The sequence below is a fragment of the Salmo salar genome, chromosome ssa01 (genome assembly GCF_905237065.1).
Source record: "Salmo salar chromosome ssa01, Ssal_v3.1, whole genome shotgun sequence".
In the NCBI taxonomy this organism is placed as follows: domain Eukaryota; kingdom Metazoa; phylum Chordata; class Actinopteri; order Salmoniformes; family Salmonidae; genus Salmo; species Salmo salar.
Window position 1 is genome coordinate 118,849,249 of NC_059442.1, and position 19,951 is coordinate 118,869,199.

At 43.4% G+C, this 19,951-nt stretch overlaps 1 protein-coding gene across 1 annotated transcript in view; it reads left to right on the plus strand.

Moving 5' to 3' along the window:
* ryr2a (ryanodine receptor 2a (cardiac)) overlaps positions 1–19,951 on the plus strand; it is an 812,428-nt gene that overhangs the window by 779,015 nt on the left and 13,462 nt on the right. Inside the window, exons 93-103 of the mRNA XM_045687844.1 lie at positions 5,722–6,024; positions 6,447–6,523; positions 7,749–7,959; positions 9,328–9,414; positions 9,663–9,905; positions 11,363–11,493; positions 11,960–12,002; positions 12,616–12,749; positions 13,341–13,401; positions 13,552–13,698; positions 16,069–16,203. Of these exons, the coding sequence (XP_045543800.1) occupies positions 5,722–6,024; positions 6,447–6,523; positions 7,749–7,959; positions 9,328–9,414; positions 9,663–9,905; positions 11,363–11,493; positions 11,960–12,002; positions 12,616–12,749; positions 13,341–13,401; positions 13,552–13,698; positions 16,069–16,203 (1,572 nt within the window). The remainder of the gene's footprint in view (positions 1–5,721; positions 6,025–6,446; positions 6,524–7,748; positions 7,960–9,327; positions 9,415–9,662; positions 9,906–11,362; positions 11,494–11,959; positions 12,003–12,615; positions 12,750–13,340; positions 13,402–13,551; positions 13,699–16,068; positions 16,204–19,951) is intronic.

Genomic DNA, 19,951 nt, shown 5'->3' on the forward strand with positions numbered 1-19,951 from the left:
GTGGTGTATATTAGCTGGTGTGGTGTGTATTAGCTGGTGTAGTGTGTATTAGCTGGTGTACTGTATATTAGTTGGTGTGGTGTATATTAGCTGGTGTGGTGTTTATTAGCTGGTGTGGTGTTTATTAGCTGGTGTGGTGTATATTAGCTGGTGTTGTGTATATTAGTTGGTGTGGTGTATATTAGCTGGTGTGGTGTATATTAGCTGGTGTGGTGTATATTAGCTGGTGTGGTGTATATTAGCTGGTGTGGTGTATTTTAGCAGGTGTGGTGTATATTATCCGGTGTGGTGTGTATTAGCCAGTGTGGTGTGTATTAGCCAGTGTGGTGTGTATTAGCCGGTGTGGTGTGTATTAGCCGGTATGGTGTGTATTAGCTGGTATACTGTATATTATCTGGTGTGGTGTATATTAGCTGGTGTGGTGTATATTAGCTGGTGTGGCGTATATTAGCTGGTGTGGTGTATATTAGCTGGTGTGGTGTATATTAGTTGGTGTGGTGTATATTAGCTGGTGTAGTGTGTATTAGCTGGTGTTGTGTATATTAGCATGTGTGGTGTATATTAGCTGGTGTGGTGTGTATTACCTGGTGTGGTGTGTATTAGCTAGTGTGGTGTATATTAGCTGGTGTGGTGTATATTAGCTGGTGTGGTGTATATTAGCTGGTGTGGTGTGTATTAGCTGGTGTGGTGTGTATTAGCTGGTGTGGTGTATATTAGCTGGTGTGGTTTGTATTAGCTGGTGTGGTGTGTATTAGCTGGTGTGGTGTGTATTAGCTGGTGTGGTGTGTATTAGCTGGTGTGGTGTATATTAGCTGGTGTGGTTTGTATTAGCTGGTGTGGTGTATATTATCTGGTGTGGTGTTTATTAGCTGGTGGGGTGTGTATTAGCTGGTGGGGTGTGTATTAGCTGGTGTTGTGTATATTAGCTGGTGTGGTGTATATTTGCTGGTGTGGTGTATATTAGCTGGTGTGGTGTGTATTAGCTGGTGTGGTGTGTATTAGCTGGTGTGGTGTGTATTTGCTGTTTTGGTGTATATTAGCTGGTGTGGTGTATATTAGCTGGTGTGGTGTGTATTAGCTGGTGTGGTGTGTATTAGCTGGTGTGGTGTGTATTTGCTGGTGTGGTGTATATTAGCTGGTGTGGTGTGTATTAGCTGGTGTAGTGTGTATTAGCTGGTGTACTGTATATTAGCTGGTGTGGTGTATATTAGCTGGTGTGGTGTTTATTAGCTGGTGTGGTGTTTATTAGCTGGTGTGGTGTATATTAGCTGGTGTTGTGTATATTAGTTGGTGTGGTGTATATTAGCTGGTGTGGTGTATATTAGCTGGTGTGGTGTATATTAGCTGGTGTGGTGTATATTAGCTGGTGTGGTGTATTTTAGCAGGTGTGGTGTATATTATCCGGTGTGGTGTGTATTAGCCAGTGTGGTGTGTATTAGCCAGTGTGGTGTGTATTAGCCGGTGTGGTGTGTATTAGCCGGTATGGTGTGTATTAGCTGGTATACTGTATATTATCTGGTGTGGTGTATATTAGCTGGTGTGGTGTATATTAGCTGGTGTGGCGTATATTAGCTGGTGTGGTGTATATTAGCTGGTGTGGTGTATATTAGTTGGTGTGGTGTATATTAGCTGGTGTGGTGTGTATTAGCTGGTGTGGTGTGTATTAGCTGGTGTGGTGTGTATTTGCTGGTGTGGTGTATATTAGCTGGTGTGGTGTATATTAGCTGGTGTGGTGTGTATTAGCTGGTGTGGTGTGTATTAGCTGGTGTGGTGTGTATTTGCTGGTGTGGTGTATATTAGCTGGTGTGGTGTGTATTAGCTGGTGTAGTGTGTATTAGCTGGTGTACTGTATATTAGTTGGTGTGGTGTATATTAGCTGGTGTGGTGTATATTAGCTGGTTTGGTGTATATTAGCTGGTGTGGTGTATATTAGCTGGTGTGGTGTATATTAGCTGGTGTGGTGTATTTTAGCAGGTGTGGTGTATATTATCCGGTGTGGTGTGTATTAGCCAGTGTGGTGTGTATTAGCCAGTGTGGTGTGTATTAGCCGGTGTGGTGTGTATTAGCCGGTGTGGTGTGTATTAGCTGGTATACTGTATATTATCTGGTGTGGTGTATATTAGCTGGTGTGGTGTATATTAGCTGGTGTGGTGTATATTAGCTGGTGTGGTGTATATTAGCTGGTGTGGTGTATATTAGTTGGTGTGGTGTATATTAGCTGGTGTAGTGTGTATTAGCTGGTGTTGTGTATATTAGCATGTGTGGTGTATATTAGCTGGTGTGGTGTATATGAAATGATGTGGTGTATATTAGATGGTGTATATTAGCTGGTGTTGTGTATATTAGCTGGTGTGGTGTATATTAGCTGGTGTGGTGTATATTACCTGGTGGGATGTGTATTAGCTGGTGTGGTGTGTATTAGCTGGTGTGGTGTGTATTAGCTGGTGTGGTGTATATTAGCTGGTGTGGTGTGTATTAGCTGGTGTGGTGTGTATTAGCTGGTGTGGTGTGTATTAGCTGGTGTGGTGTGTGTTAGCTGTTGTGGTGTGTATTAGCTGGTGTGGTGTGTATTAGCTGGTGTGGTGTGTATTAGCTGGTGTGGTGTGTATTCGCTGGTGTGGTGTATATTAGCTGGTGTGGTGTATATTAGCTGGTGTGGTGTATATTAGCTGGTGTGGTGTATTTTAGCAGGTGTGGTGTATATTATCCGGTGTGGTGTGTATTAGACCAGTGTGGTGTGTATTAGCCAGTGTGGTGTGTATTAGCCGGTGTGGTGTGTATTAGCCGGTGTGGTGTGTATTAGCTGGTATACTGTATATTATCTGGTGTGGTGTATATTAGCTGGTGTGGTGTATATTAGCTGGTGTGGTGTATATTAGCTGGTGTGGTGTATATTAGCTGGTGTGGTGTATATTAGTTGGTGTGGTGTATATTAGCTGGTGTAGTGTGTATTAGCTGGTGTTGTGTATATTAGCATGTGTGGTGTATATTAGCTGGTGTGGTGTATATGAAATGATGTGGTGTATATTAGATGATGTATATTAGCTGGTGTTGTGTATATTAGCTGGTGTGGTGTATATTACCTGGTGGGATGTGTATTAGCTGGTGTGGTGTGTATTAGCTGGTGTGGTGTGTATTAGCTGGTGTGGTGTATATTAGCTGGTGTGGTGTGTATTAGCTGGTGTGGTGTGTATTAGCTGGTGTGGTGTATATTAGCTGGTGTATATTAGCTGGTGTACTTTATATTAGCTGGTGTACTTTATATTAGCTGGTGTGGTGTGTATTAGCTGGTGTGGTGTGTATTAGCTGGTGTGGTGTGTATTAGCTGGTGTGGTGTATATTAGCTGGTGTGGTGTATATTAGCTGGTGTGGTGTATATTAGCTGGTGTGGTGTATATTAGCTGGTGTGGTGTGTATTAGCTGGTTTGGTGTATATTAGCTGGTGTGGTGTGTATTAGCTGGTGTGGTGTGTATTTGCTGGTGAGGTATGTATTAGCTGGTGTGGTGTATATTAGCTGGTGTGGTGTGTATTAGCTGGTGTGGTGTGTATTAGCTGGTGTGGTGTGTATTAGCTTGTGTGGTGTGTATTAGCTGGTGTGCTGTGTATTAGCTGGTGTGGTGTGTATTAGCTGGTGTGTTGTATATTAGCTGGTGTGGTGTGTATTAGCTGGTGTGGTGTGTATTAGCTGGTGTGGTGTGTATTAGCTGGTGTGGTGTGTATTAGCTGGTGTGTTGTGTATTAGCTGGTATGGTGTATATTACCTGGTGTGGTGTGTATTACCTGGTGTGGTGTATATTACCTGGTGTGGTGTGTATTAGCTGGTGTGGTGTGTATTAGCTGGTGTGGTGTGTATTAGCTGGTGTGCTGTGTATTAGCTGGTGTGGTGTGTATTAGCTGGTGTGTTGTATATTAGCTGGTGTGGTGTGTATTAGCTGGTGTGGTGTGTATTAGCTGGTGTGGTGTGTATTAGCTGGTGTGGTGTGTATTAGCTGGTGTGTTGTGTATTAACTGGTATGGTGTATATTACCTGGTGTGGTGTATATTAGCTTGTGTGGTGTATATTAGCTGGAGTGGTGTGTATTAGCTGGTTTGGTGTATATTAGCTGGTGTGGTGTGTATTAGCTGGTGTGGTGTGTATTAGCTGCTGTGGTGTGTATTTGCTGGTGTGGTATATATTAGCTGGTGTGGTGTATATTAGCTGGTGTGGTGTGTATTAGCTGGTGTGGTGTGTATTAGCTGGTGTGGTGTGTATTAGCTGGTGTGGTGTGTATTAGCTGGTGTGTTGTATATTAGCTGGTGTGGTGTGTATTAGCTGGTGTGGTGTGTATTAGCTGGTGTGGTGTGTATTAGCTGGTGTGTTGTGTATTAGCTGGTATGGTGTATATTACCTGGTGTGGTGTGTATTACCTGGTGTGGTGTATATTACCTGGTGTGGTGTGTTTTAGCTGGTGTGGTGTATATTAGCTGGTGTGGTGTGTATTAGCTGACCAAAAGTATGTTGACACCTGGTCATCCAACATCTCATTCCAAAATTATGGGTATTAATATAGAGTTGGTCCCCCCCTTTGCTGCTTTAACAGCCTCCACTCTTCTGGGAAGTCTTTCCACTATATGTTGGAACATTGCTGCTATAACAGCCTCCACTCTTCTGGGAAGTCTTTCCACTAGATGTTGGAACATTGCTACAGGTACTTGCTTCCATGTAGCCACGAGAGCATTACTGAGGTCGGCATTGATTTTGGGCGATTAGACCTGGCTCGTTGTCTGCATTTCAATTCAGACAATCATTCAAGGTGTTCGACGGGGTATAGGTCAGGGTTCTGTGCATTCGGGCAGGTAGCGTTCTCCTGGCATCCGCCAAACCCAGATTCCTCCGTCGGACTGCCAGATGGTGAAGCGTGATTCATCACTCCAGAGAATGCGTTTCCACTGCTCCAGAGTCCAATGGCGGCGAGCTTTACACCACTCCAGCCAACGCTTGGCATTGTACATGGTGATCTTAGGCTTGTGTGCGGCTGCTCGGCCATGGAAACCCATTTCATGAAGCTCCCGACGAACAGTTATTGTGCTAACGTTGCTTCCCAAGGCAGTTGGGAACTCGGTAGTGAGTGTTGCAACCCGAGGACAGACGATATTTACACGCTGCGCGCTCCAGCACTCGGTAGTCCCCTTCTGTGAGCTTGTGTGGTCTACCACTTCACGGCTGAGCCGTTGTTGCTCCTAGAGGTTTCTACTTCACAATAACAGCGCTTACAGATGCCCGCGGCAGCTCTAGCAGGGTAGAAATTTGACAAACTGATTTGTTGGAAAGGTGGCATCCTATAACGGTGCCACATTGAAAGTCACTGAGTTCTTCAGTATGGGCCATTCTACTGCCAATGTTTGGCTATGGAGATTGCATGGCTGTGTGCTTGATTTTATACACCTGTCAGCAACGGGTGTGGCTGAAATAGCCGAATCCACTAATTTGAAGGGGTGTCCACATACTTTTGTCTATATAGTGTATGTGATGTAGTACTCCATTTTCAGGGACCACTTTTGGCTCTGCGGCACTGCTTTCAGAACTACTGGCTGAAAGTAAACAAATATAACAGAGAATCTCTTAAATAAAGTTACTGCTATCTCCTTTCTCCTCTCCTCTCCTCTCCTCTCCTCTCCTCTCCTCTCCTCTCCTCTCCTCTCCTCTCCTCTCCTCTCCTCTCCTCTCCTCTCCTGTGAAGGTGTCTGACCTGTTGGCCAACATGCCTGACCCAACCCAGGATGAGGTTCGAGAGGAGGGGGAGAAGGCGCTCTCAGCTAGACCCTCAGCTGAGGAGGAGCTAGCGGATCTAGCCCTGCCTGTGGACGGGACCGAAGTCCTCTCAGACATCTTTGGATTAGATCTGACGAGAGGAGAAGGAGGACAGTATAAGATAACTGCTCACAACCCCAACGCCAGTCTGACTGATCTGCTTAACTCTCCTGTCCCCTCCTCTCCTGTCCCCGCTACCTCACCGTCCCCGGAACTGAGAAGAAGGCACCAGGTAATGTCATTTTACCGGCCCACCCCTTCTCTCTCTCTCTGTCTCACTCTGTCTCTCTCTCTGTCTCACTCTGTCCCTCTCTCTCTCTCACTCTCTCTCTCTCTGTCTCTGTCTCTCTCTCCCTCCTCCCTGGACCATTGCTTTCCCAGCAGGAAGAGACATTAGTGTCTCCATAGTGTCGGCCTGCCTTGACTCCCACCACTCTAACACATTATCTACACATTACCTACACATTACCACGACTCTGTCTTTGTGTCTCTCTCCCCCTCCCTCCCTCCCTCCCTGCCTGGACTCCCACCACTCTAACACATTATCTACACATTACCACGACTGAGTCTTTCTGCTCTGTGTTGATAAGGCTGCTCTGCCCCTTGAGGTTTTCGCTGTTGTTCTGTGATGTGGTGCGTTTCTGCACGTTTTAGGCTAAGAGTCCTTCAGAGGAAGAGAGGACAGGGACTGAGGAAACCAAGGAGGCCAAGTCAGAGCCGGATAAAGCAGAGTATGTACCACTTCCCCTCTGTTACTTCTGGTGTGTTCATCTGAAATACGGCAGTTGTCATATGCGTCGTAAAAAGTGGACCAAGGCGCAGCGGGTATCGTGCTCATCTTCCTTATTTATTTGGATAAACGTTAAAACTTTAACAAAAATAACAAACAACGACGAAAAACAGTCCTGTAAGGCTACACAGCTATACATGGAACAACTACCCACAAACACAGTGACAAAAAAAAAAACCTACTTAAATATGGCCTCCAATTAGAAGCAACGAAGAACAGCTGCTTCCAATTGAAGGCCAAACCAAACCTGAACATAGAAATAGACTAAATAGACATTCAAACATAGAAATAGACAACATAGAACATTACCCAAAAACCCAAGACACATAAATCAAACACACCCCTGCCACGTCCTAACCATACTATAATAACAAAATGACCCCTTACTGGTCAGGACGTGACAGCAGTTGAACATAATGAAACTAAATTGATCATGGAAGAGCAATATTATTACAATGTAAAAGAATGTAACAACAAACAGCTGTAAACACTCGCTCTGCTGCTTCTGTTAACTGAACTGGAGACTCATATCTCCCTCACTAGCTTTAAGCAGCAGCTGTCAGAGCAGCTCACAGATCACTGCACCTGTACATAGCCCATCTGTAAATAGCCCATCCAACTACCTCATCCCCATACTGTTATTTATTTTATTTATTTTGCTCCTTCGCACCCCAGTATCTCTACTTGCTCATTCATCTTCTCCACATCTATCACTTCAGTGTTTAATTGCTATATTGTAATTACTTCGCCACTACGGCCTATTTATTGCCTTACCTCCTTACTTCATTTGCACTCACTGTATATAGACTTTTTCTATTGTGTTATTGACTGTATGTTTTGTTTATTCCATGTGTTGTTGTTTGTGTCACACTGCTTTGCTTTATCTTGACCAGGTCGCAGTTGTAAATGAGAACTTGTTCTCAACTAACATACCTGGTTAAATAAAGGACTTGTTCTCAACTAGCCTACCTGGTTAAATAAAGGACTTGTTCTCAACTAGCCTACCTGGTTAAATAAAGGACTTGTTCTCAACTAGCCTACCTGGTTGAATAAAGGACTTGTTCTCAACTAGCCTACCTGGTTGAATAAAGGACTTGTTCTCTGGTTAAATAAAGGTGAAATAAAATAAAATAAATAAAAAATAACTGATTGTTCCTGCCGTCCAGGGGAGTGGATGGAGAGAAGCAGGAGGAGGAGGAGAGGAGGAAGGAGGAGGAGAGGAGGAAGGAGGAGGAGAGGAGGAAGGAGGAGAAGAAGAGGAAGGAGGAGAAGTCGAAAGCTAAAGTGAGGCAGCACCACACCTCCAAGTCTGATGAGCATGACATGCAGGAGTCTGCCTTCTGGAAGAAAATCATCGCCTATCAGAGGAAGCTGCTGGTACGATACACACAGACACACAGACACACACACACACACACACACACACACACACACACACACACACACACACACACACACAGACACAGACACAGACAGACAGACAGACAGACAGACAGCCACCCCACCCCCCTCTATCAGCCACCCCACCCCCTCTATCAGCCACCCCACCCCCTCTATCAGCCACCTCACCCCCCACCTCCTATATCAGCCACCCCACCCCCTCTATCAGCCACCCCACCCCCTCTATCAGCCACCTCACCCCCTCTATCAGCCACCCCACCCCTCTATCAGCCCCTACCCCCTCTATCAGCCCCCCACCCCCTCTATCAGCCACCCACCCCCTCTATCAGCCACCTACCCCCTCTATCAGCCACCCAACCCCCTCTATCAGCCCTCCACCCCCTCTATAAGCCACCCCAACCCCTCTATCAGCCCCGCACCCCCTCTATCAGCCACCCCACCCCCTCTATCAGCCCCCCACCCCTCTATCAGCCCCCCACCCCTCTATCAGCCCCCCCACCCCTCTATCGGCCACCCCACCCCCTCTATCGGCCACCCCACCCCTCTATCGGCCACCCCACCCCCTCTATCGGCCACCCCACCCCCTCTATCGGCCACCCCACCCCCTCTATCAGCCACCCCACCCCTTCTATCAGCCACCCCACCCCCTCTATCAGCCACCCAACCCCTCTATCAGCCCTCCACCCCTCTATAAGCCACCCCAACCCCTCTATCAGCCCCGCACCCCCTCTATCAGCCACCCCACCCCCTCTATCAGCCCCCCACCCCCTCTATCAGCCCCCCACCCCCTCTATCGGCCACCCCACCCCCTCTATCTGCCACCCCACCCCCTCTATCGGCCACCCCACCCCCTCTATCAGCCACCCCACCCCTTCTATCAGCCACCCCACCCCCTCTATCAGCCACCCCACCCCCTCTATCAGTCACCCCACCCCCTCTATTAGCCACCCCACCCTCTCTATCAGCCACCCCACCCCTCTATCAGCCACCCCACCCCTTCTATCAGCCACCCCACCCCACCCCTCTATCAGCCACCTCACCTCGTCTATCAGCCACCCCACCCCTCTATCAGCCACCCCACCCCCTCTATCAGCCCCCGACCCCCCACCCCCTCTATCAGCCACCCCACCCCCTCTATCAGCCACCCCACCCCCTCTATCAGCCACCTCACCCCTCTATCAGCCACCCCACCCCTCTATCAGCCACCCCACCCCTCTATCAGCCAACCCTCCCCCTCTATCAGCCACCCCACCCCCTCTATCAGCCACCCCACCCCCCTCTATCAGCCACACTCTCCTTCACAAACAGCTCATCAATGTTTTGTGATTTGACTTTTTTTTCTAGAACTATTTTGCTCGGAACTTCTACAACATGAGAATGCTGGCGCTGTTTGTGGCCTTCGCGATTAACTTCATCCTCCTCTTCTACAAGGTAATCACAACCTGTAGGAAGTAGCTAGCTTTACGTGTTTATTAACCACCCCATGGATACCTCTGGTGATGCTGCTGGTGAAGGGTTCCTGGGTGGGGGAGAACATTGGAGGGGATAGATCTCTCCAACAATATATATTTTAGTAATACATTTTCTATAGATTATATTCATGAGGATCCAGCTACTCACTGTTTATAGTCATTTTAGAGTGAGCCCATGGTTTATTGTTCCCCCTCACCCTCCTCCAGGTGTCGTCCTCCTCAGCAGTGATGCCTGAGAGCAGAAGGCCCCGGGCAGGCAGCAGTGTGCGGTGGGACCCCGTGATGGAGGGTAGTGACCCCCAGGACCCACAAAACCCCCAGCAGGGCCCTGTGTTTGTCCACTTTGTGCTGGAGGAGAGCACCGGGTACATGGAGCCCACCCTGCGTATCCTGGCCATCCTACACACTGTCATCTCCTTCTGCTGCATCATAGGTTACTACTGCCTCAAGGTAGGATACTACCTCATCAAGGTAGGATAGTGCTGTTACTACTGACTCAAGGTAGGATACTGCTGCCTCAAGGTAGGATACTGCTGTTACTACTACCTTAAGGTAGGATGGTGCTGTTACTACTGCCTCAAGGTAGGATCCCGCTGTTACTACTGTCTAAAGGTAGGATTCCATATTTCTCAAGGTAGGATACTGCTGTTACTACTGCCTCAAGGTAGGATCCTGCTCTTACTACTACCTTAAGGTAGGATCCTACTGTTACTACTGCCTCAAGGTAGGATAGTGCTGTTACTATTGCCTTAAGGTAGGATACTGCTGTTACTACTACCTCAAGGTAGGATTTACTGTTACTACTGCCTCAAGGTAGGATTCTGCTGTTACTACTGCCTCAATGTAGGATCCTGCTGTTACTACTGTCTAAAGGTAGGATTCCATATTTCCTCAAGGTAGGATACTGCTGTTACTACTGCCTCAAGGTAGGATCCTGCTCTTACTACTACCTTAAGGTAGGATCCTACTGTTACTACTGCCTCAAGGTAGGATAGTGCTGTTACTACTGCCTTAAGGTAGGATACTGCTGTTACTACTACCTCAAGGTAGGATATTACTGTTACTACTGCCTCAAGGTAGGATTCTGCTGTTACTACTGCCTCAAGGTAGGATACTGCTGTTACTACTGCCTCAAGGTAGGATACTGCTGTTACTACTGCCTCAAGGTAGGATGCTGCTGTTACTACTGCCTCAAGGTAGGATACTGCTGTTACTACTGCCTTAAGGTAGGATCCTGCTGTTACTACTTCCTCAAGGTAGGATACTGCTGTTACTACTGCCTTACGGTAGGATCCTGCTGTTACTACTGCCTCAAGGTAATGTACTGCTGTTACTACTGCCTCAAGGTAGGATACTGCTGTTACTACTTCCTTAAGGTGGGATACTGCTGTTACTACTGACTTAAGGTAGGATGGTGCTGTTACTACTGCCTCAAGGTAGGATCCTGCTGTTACTACCAGCTAAAGGTAGGATACTACTGCCTCAAGGTAGGATACTGCTGTTACTACTGCTTTAAGGTAGGATACTACTGTCTCAAGGTAGGATACTGCTGTTACTGCTGCATCCAGGTAGGTTTCTACTGTCTCAAGGTAGGATAATGCTGTTAATACTGCCTCAAGGTAGGATCCTGCTGTTACTACTGGCTAAAGGTAGGATACTACTGCCTCAAGGTAGTATACTGCTGTTACTACTGCCTCAAGGTAGGATACTGCTGTTCCTACTGCCTCAAGGTAGGATGCTGCTGTTACTACTGCCTCCAGGTAGGTTTCTACTGCCTCAAGGTAGTATTCTGCTGTTATGCTGCCTCCAGGTAGGTTTCTACTGCCTCCAGGTAGGTTTCTACTGCCTCCAGGTGCAGTTCTCCACCTCTCTGACCAACCCTTCCTCCGTGCCTGTTTACCCACCAGGTCCCGTTGGTGATCTTCAAGCGTGAGAAGGAGGTGGCGAGGAAGCTGGAGTTCGACGGTCTCTACATCACGGAGCAGCCGTCGGAGGACGACATTAAAGGACAGTGGGACAGACTGGTGATTAACACTGGGTAAGTCCCCTGTTACCGCTCACAGTTACCGCTCAGTTCGTTATCACAGCCTCCCTAATGGCACCACATACCCTACCTAGTGCGCTACTGTAGACCAGCTCTGCTCAAAAGGAGTGCGCTGTTTAGGGTTTAGGGTGCCGTTTGGGACTCAGTCAGCTATTACAGCAGAGCTATTACAGCATGGTCCGGGTCCACGGAGGCCACAGGCTGGGCTAATTGTCCTCCTAAATGTTTAAATGTCAAACATAACGATCACGCTCGTCTCGCAGTGATGATGCTTTGACCCTGCAGCCCTATTGATCGCATACTAATGATATAGAGAAATGAATGAATATGACAAACTGTTTTCGTTAGTCCATTCCATCGCTGGATAATGTACTCTGTGTAGACTGAGCATTGTGGATAATAGTTTTTGTTTGGAGGATGTTGATTAGTAATGTAATGTACTTTGGTTTTGGATTTTCAGATCGTTTCCAAACAACTACTGGGATAAGTTTGTGAAGAGGAAGGTAGGTCTGAATTCATATTCACTGAAGTCTCTCAATGATATACGTTTAGCTCTACGTCAGTGACCTGTTTAAAACCAGTTTACAACATATTTAGAACCAGTTTACAACCAGTTTAGAACCAGTTTAAAAACATATTTAGAACCAGTTTAGAACCAGTTTAGAACATATTTAGAACCAGTTTACAACATATTTAGAACCAATTTAAAACCTGTTTAGAACCAGTTTACAACATATTTAGAACCAATTTAAAACCTGTTTAGAACCAGTTTACAACATATTTACAACCAGTTTACAACCTGTTTAGAACCAGTTTACAACATATTTAGAACCAGTTTGCAACATATTTAGAACCAGTTTAGAACAAGTTTACAACCTGTTTAGAACCAGTTTACAACATATTTAGAACCACTTTAAAACCTGTTAAGAACCAGTTTACAACATATTTAGAACCCGTTTACAACATGTTTAGAACCAGTTTACAACATGTTTAGAACCAGTTTAGAACCTGTTTAGAACCAGTTTACAACATATTTAGAACCAGTTTAGAACCTGTTTAGAACCGGTTTAGAATATATTAGAACAGTTGAGTAAAGCTGTGTGGTTTTCCCTGCAGGTGATGGATAAGTATGGAGAGTTCTACGGCCATGACCGCATCAGTGAGCTGCTGGGTATGGACAAGGCTGCTCTGGACTTCAGCGACGCCCACGAGAAGAAGAAACCCAAGAAAGACAGCTCGTTAGCCGCAGTGTGAGTCTGGGGTTGGGGGGGACAGAGCCGGGTAGGCGGCTGGTGGTGATGGGGGAGAAATGACAGGGGAGGGGGAGGGTTTGGAGGGATGGGGGGGTGCATTTCGCTACACCCGCAATTACATCTGCTAAATATGTGTATGTGATCAATACAATTGAATTTGATTTGGGTGTCCCTGACAGTGCCTGTTGGACCATTCAAAGCCCACGAATTGAACTAAGATCATTTAAGCTCATAGACGGGGAAGCTTACTCTACATTAGAGAGAACACTTTAGAACCACTTTAGAACCAAAACATCTAATTCCACCTTCTAAATGTGCATCTGTCTCTCTCCCTGTTTTTCATATGGAGGAAGCTTCCTCTGAAGCCAATATAGTGAGAGGTGTTTTTTTGAAAGCTGTTCTCCTAATGTTTTAACTGTTTCAGTTGGAAGATGGTTGTAATGACCAATCGCTGTACAGAATGGTGGCAGCAGGACCAATCACTGTACAGGATGGTGGCAGCAGGAGGCCTAATCTATGACAAATACACCCCAACATCAATCCTGTTGATGTTGTGTTCTCTCTCCTGTCTCTCCTGGTCTGTTACAGATTAAACTCTGTTGATGTGAAGTACCAGATCTGGAAACTAGGAGTCGTCTTCACAGACAATGTAAATAAAGACTTATTTCATCCTGCTAAGTAACTTTAACAGCTTATTTAATATACAATAATACATTTTATATGCCATTTAGCAGACACTATTTCTAACTCTTCTTCTTCATCTTCTTCGTCATCGTCTTCTTCTACCTGACCCCTGCAGTCGTTCCTGTACCTGGCTTGGTATATGACCATGTCCATCCTGGGTCACTATAACAACTTCTTCTTCGCTGCTCATCTCCTGGACATCGCCATGGGCTTCAAGACCCTCCGTACCATCCTGTCTTCTGTCACACACAACGGCAAACAGGTACTGTCTCTGCACTTGACTTTATCACTATGTCTGCACTTACGTAGTATTCTACAAACCACTGTCTAAAGATACAATATGTTACTGTAGGTACATTCACAATATATTACTGTAGATACATACAGTGTCTAAAAATACAATATGTTACTGTAGGTACATTCACAATATATTACTGTAGAGACATTCAGTGTCTAAAAATACAATATGTTACTGTAACTAATTCACAATATATTACTGTAGATACATAGTGTCTAAAGATACAATATGTTACTGTAGATACATACAGTATCTAAAGATACAATATATTACTGTACATACATACAGTGTCTAAAAATACAATGTTACTGTAACTAATTCACAATATATTACTGTAGATACATAGTGTCTAAAGATACAATATGTTACTGTAGATACATACAGTATCTAAAGATACAATATATTACTGTAGATACATACAGTGTCTAAAGATACAATATATTACTGTAGATCCATACAGTGTCTAAAGATACAATATGTTACTGTAGGTACATTCACAATATAATACTGTAGGTACATACAGTATCTAAAGATACAATATGTTACTGTAACTAATTCACAATATATTACTGTACATACATACAGTGTCTAAAAATACAATATATTACTGTAGGTACATGCACAATATATTACTGTAGATACATACAGTGTCTAAAGATGCAATATATCACTGTAGATACATGCAGTGTCTAAAAATACAATATATTACTGTAGATAATTCACAATATATTACTGTAGATACATACCTTGTCTAAAGATACAATATATTACTGTAGATATATACAGTGTTTAAAGATACAATATGTTACTGTAGGTACATTCACAATATATTACTGTAGACACATACAGTGTCTAAAGATACAATATATTACTGTAGATACATACAGTGTCTAAAGATACAATATATTACTGTAGGTACATACAGTGTCTAAAGAAACAATATATTACTGTAGATACATACAATGTTTAAAGATACAATATTTTACTAAAGATACAATATATTACTGTAGATACACAGTGTTTAAAGATACAATATGTTACTGTAGATACATGCAGTGTTTACAGTATTTTACTGTAGATACATAGTGTTTAAAGATACAATATGTTACTGTAGGTACATTCACAATATATTACTGTAGATACATACAGTGTTTAAAGATACAATATGTAACTGTAGATACATACAGTGTTTAAAGATACAGTATGTTACTGTAGCTTGTTGTTTCGGCTCTGTACTCCAAAACTCTAAGAGTATGTCCATATCGGGTGAAATGTTTATAAAATTTACAGCACTTTTTACACAGTCCCCCATTTTAGGGAACCAATAGTATTTGGACAAATTCACTTGGATGCATCTGCAGTTTATTTTGGATGTTTCAGATGATGTGGTGCTCAATATTATAAATGAATGCTAATGTATTGTGTCATTTTGGAGTCACTTTTATTCTAAATGAGATTAGAATATGTTTCTGAACACTTCTACATTAATGTTACCATTAAGGAGGCTAGCATTTTATATCATACCCCAAGACAGGCTAACCTCTCACCATTACCATTAAGGAGGCTAGCATTAAAACATGCTAACCTCTCACCGTTACCATTAAGGAGGCTAGCATTAAAACATGCTAACCTCTCACTGTCACCATTAAGGAGGCTAGCATTAAAACATGCTAACCTCTCACCATTACCATTAAGAAGGCTAGCATTAAAACATGCTAACCTCTCACCGTTACCATTAAGAAGGCTAGCATTAAAACATGCAAACCTCTCACCGGCACCATTAAAAAGGCTAGCATTAAAACATGCTAACCTCTCACCAGCAGTTTTTTGGGGCGGTATGATATTTATGCCTCTACAACTTTCTCACTCATCATTATTCACCATTTATTCATAATTATAAAGGCGTTTACGTTAGTTGGATGACTATAGATATAAATGCAAAGCGTTTCTGTATGGAGGAATGGTCTAATATCCCTCCCAATGTGTTCGACAACATAACGGCTCAGTGCCGTTATCCTCATAAGGTAAGTTATTGAAAACAAGGGATGACAATAATTTTGCCCCCTACTATTTTGAGAAGAAAAAGTATTACTTGTTAAACAAAATATTTTTCTATTCTCATCAGAGAGGTCTTTGAAACCTTTAATAAGGGTTTCAAATTTGGGGAAATGACACTCTAATTGTTTTATATTTTCATATTTTGTCTCTCTCTCTCTCTCCCTCTCTCTCTCTGTCTATCTCTCTCTCTCTGTCTCTGTCTCTCTCTCTCTCTCTCTCTCTGTCTCCCTCCCTCCCTCCCTCCCTCCCTCTCTCTCTCTCTCTCTCCCTGCCCAGCTGGTTCTGACAGTAGGACTACTGGCTGTGGTGGTGTACCTCTACACGGTGGTTGCGTTCAACTTCTTCAGGAAGTTCTACAATAGAGGGGAAGAGGGAGAGACACCGGACATGAAGTGTGATGACATGCTCACAGTGAGTAGTCAAACCTGAGCCTGTATTCACAAAGAGTCTCAAAGTCCGTGTGCTGATCTACAATCAGTTTGTCTTTTAGATCACACTGAATCAGATTATATAGACAAGGAGGACCTGATCCTAGATCAGTTTGTCTTTTAGATCACACTGAATCAGATTATATAGACAAGGAGGACTTGATCCTAGATCAGTTTTGTCTTCTTGATCACAGTGAATCAGATTATATAGACAATGAGGATCTGATCCTAGATTAGCACTGACTTCATTGTAAAAAACACAGCATCATCTCTGAATGTTTTAGTCACTGTAAGAAGTGTGATTGACCTCACTCATACAGCTACACTGCCCCCCACCCCTCCATTTCATTCACCAGTTCTATATACTTTATTTTTCTTTTCTTATTTTTCTATATACTTTATCCTCCACATGCTAATTAAACACTAGGCTAATTAAACACTAGTTGCCTGGGATGCAGCTGCTAATCGCCTAGTATTCCCTGACACGGTGAGACAGAGAAAGGTGGCGTCAGAACGAGGTCTGCTGATTGGCTGGGCCAGGTCTAATTAGCCCCAGATGTAATGGACACGGAATAAATATTTGGGACCCTATCCCCTATATAGTGCACTACTGTTGAGTCCTATGGGCCTAAAGTAGTGCACTAAAGCGGTAATCGGTTGCCATTTGGGAAACTCAGAGGCTGAGCAATGCCTTAATTACCTATTCTATTGAGGTCGTATTGGCAGGAGCAAAGCCATCAGAACCCATCAGAATGAACCGTTCATGTGTTGAAAATCCCAAATTGTTTGCATAGTCAACTTACACACACTTACCCCACTCAGACATGCCACCAGGGGTCTTTTCACAGTCCCCAAAATCCAGAACAAATTCAAGAAAGCGTACAGTATTATATAGAGCCAGTATTGCATGGAACTTCCTATCTCATGTTGCTCAAATAAACAGCAAACCTGGTTTCATAAAAACAGTTAAAACAACACCTCACGCCACAATGCCTCTCCCCTATTGGACCCAGATAGTTTGTGTGTATGCATTGATATGCAGGCTACGTGTGCCTTCATTTTTTTTTATTACGTAGTTCTGTCTTTGAGCTGTTCTTGTCTATTAATGTTCTGTATTATGTGTCATGTTCTGTGTGGACCCCAGGAAGAGTAGCTGCTGCTTTCACATCAGCTAATGGAGGATCCTAATAAAAAACCCAAAGAGCAAACGACAAAATAACACTTTTTCATCCGTATCTCTGATGACGAGGTTATATCAAAAGTTCAAACATCAATTAATGTCTCAGGTGATGTCTGGCAAGAGTTTACAATTTGGGAATTTGGTAGAACTTCCTTCTTTAAACATTATGGAGTCAGGTTGTCATGTAACTGTCAGGTTATAATGTAACTGTCAGGTTGTCAGGTTGTAATGTAACTGTCAGGTTGTCAGGTTGTAATGTAACTGTCAGGTTGTAATGTAACTGTCACGTTGTAATGTAACCGTCAGGTTATAATGTAACTGTCAGGTTGTAATGTAACTGTCAGGTTATAATGTAACTGTCAGGTTGTCAGGTTGTAATGTAACTGTCAGGTTGTCAGGTTGCAATGTAACTGTCAGGTTGTAATGTAACTGTCAGGTTATAATGTAAACTGTCAGGTTGTCAGGTTGTAATGTAACTGTCAGGTTGTCAGGTTGTAATGTAACCGTCAGGTTGTCAGGTTGTAATGTAACTGTCAGGTTGTCAGGTTGCAATGTAACTGTCAGTTTGTAATGTAACTGTCAGGTTGTAATGTAACTGTCAGGTTGTAATGTAACTCAGGTTGTCAGGTTGTAATGTAACTGTCAGGTTGTCAGGTTGTAATGTAACTGTCAGGTTGTAATGTAATTGTCAGGTTATAATGTAACTGTCAGGTTGTAATGTAACTGTCAGGTTGTAATGTAACTGTCAGGTTGTCAGGTTATAATGTAACTGTAATGTTGTAATGTAACTGTCATGTTGTAATGTAACTGTCAGGTTGTAATGTAACTGTCAGGTTGTAATGTAACTGTCAGGTTGTCAGGTTGTAATGTAACTGTCAGGTTGTCAGGTTGTAATGTAATTGTCAGGTTATAATGGAACTGTCAGGTTGTCAGGTTGTAATGTAACTGTCAGGTTGTCAGGTTGTAATGTAACTGTCAGGTTGTAATGTAACTGTCAGGTTGTAATGTAACTGTCAGGTTGTAATGTAACTGTCAGGTTATAATGTAACTGTCAGGTTGTCAGGTTGTAATGTAACTGTCAGGTTGTCAGGTTGCAATGTAACTGTCAGGTTGTAATGTAACTGTCAGGTTATTATGTAACTGTCAGGTTGTCAGGATGTAATGTAACTGTCAGGTTGTAATGTAACTGTCAGGTTGTAATGTAACTGTCAGGTTGTATTGTAACTGTCAGGTTGTAATGTAACTGTCAGGTTGTCAGGTTGTAATGTAACTGTCAGGTTGTCAGGTTGTAATGTAACTGTCAGGTTGTAATGTAACTGTCAGGTTGTAATGTAACTGTCAGGTTATAATGTAACTGTCAGGTTGTCAGGTTGTAATGTAACTGTCAGGTTGTCAGGTTGCAATGTAACTGTCAGGTTGTAATGTAACTGTCAGGTTATAATGTAACTGTCAGGTTGTCAGGTTCTAATGTAACTGTCAGGTTGTCAGGTTGTAATGTAACTGTCAGGTTATAATGTAACTGTCAGGTTGTAATGTAACTGTCAGGTTGTCAGGTTGTAATGTAGCTGTCAGGTTGTAATGTAACTGTCAGGTTGTAATGTAACTGTCAGGTTGTCAGGTTGTAATGTAACTGTCAGGTTGTAATGTAATTGTCAGGTTATAATGTAACTGTCAGGTTGTCAGGTTGTAATGTAACTGTCAGGTTGTCAGGTTGCAATGTAACTGTCAGGTTGTAATGTAACTGTCAGGTTATAATGTAAACTGTCAGGTTGTCAGGTTGTAATGTAACTGTCAGGTTGTCAGGTTGTAATGTAACTGTCAGGTTGTCAGGTTGTAATGTAACTGTCAGGTTGTCAGGTTGCAATGTAACTGTCAGGTTGTAATGTAACTGTCAGGTTGTAATGTAACTGTCAGGTTGTAATGTAACTCAGGTTGTCAGGTTGTAATGTAACTGTCAGGTTGTCAGGTTGTAATGTAACTGTCAGGTTGTAATGTAATTGTCAGGTTATAATGTAACTGTCAGGTTGTAATGTAACTGTCAGGTTGTAATGTAACTGTCAGGTTGTCAGGTTATAATGTAACTGTAATGTTGTAATGTAACTGTCATGTTGTAATGTAACTGTCAGGTTATAATGTAACTGTCAGGTTGTCAGGTTGTAATGTAACTGTCAGGTTGTCAGGTTGCAATGTAACTGTCAGGTTGTAATGTAACTGTCAGGTTATAATGTAACTGTCAGGTTGTCAGGTTCTAATGTAACTGTCAGGTTGTCAGGTTGTAATGTAACTGTCAGGTTATAATGTAACTGTCAGGTTGTAATGTAACTGTCAGGTTGTCAGGTTGTAATGTAGCTGTCAGGTTGTAATGTAACTGTCAGGTTGTAATGTAACTGTCAGGTTGTCAGGTTGTAATGTAACTGTCAGGTTGTCAGGTTGTAATGTAACTGTCAGGTTGTAATGTAATTGTCAGGTTATAATGTAACTGTCAGGTTGTCAGGTTGTAATGTAACTGTCAGGTTGTCAGGTTGCAATGTAACTGTCAGGTTGTAATGTA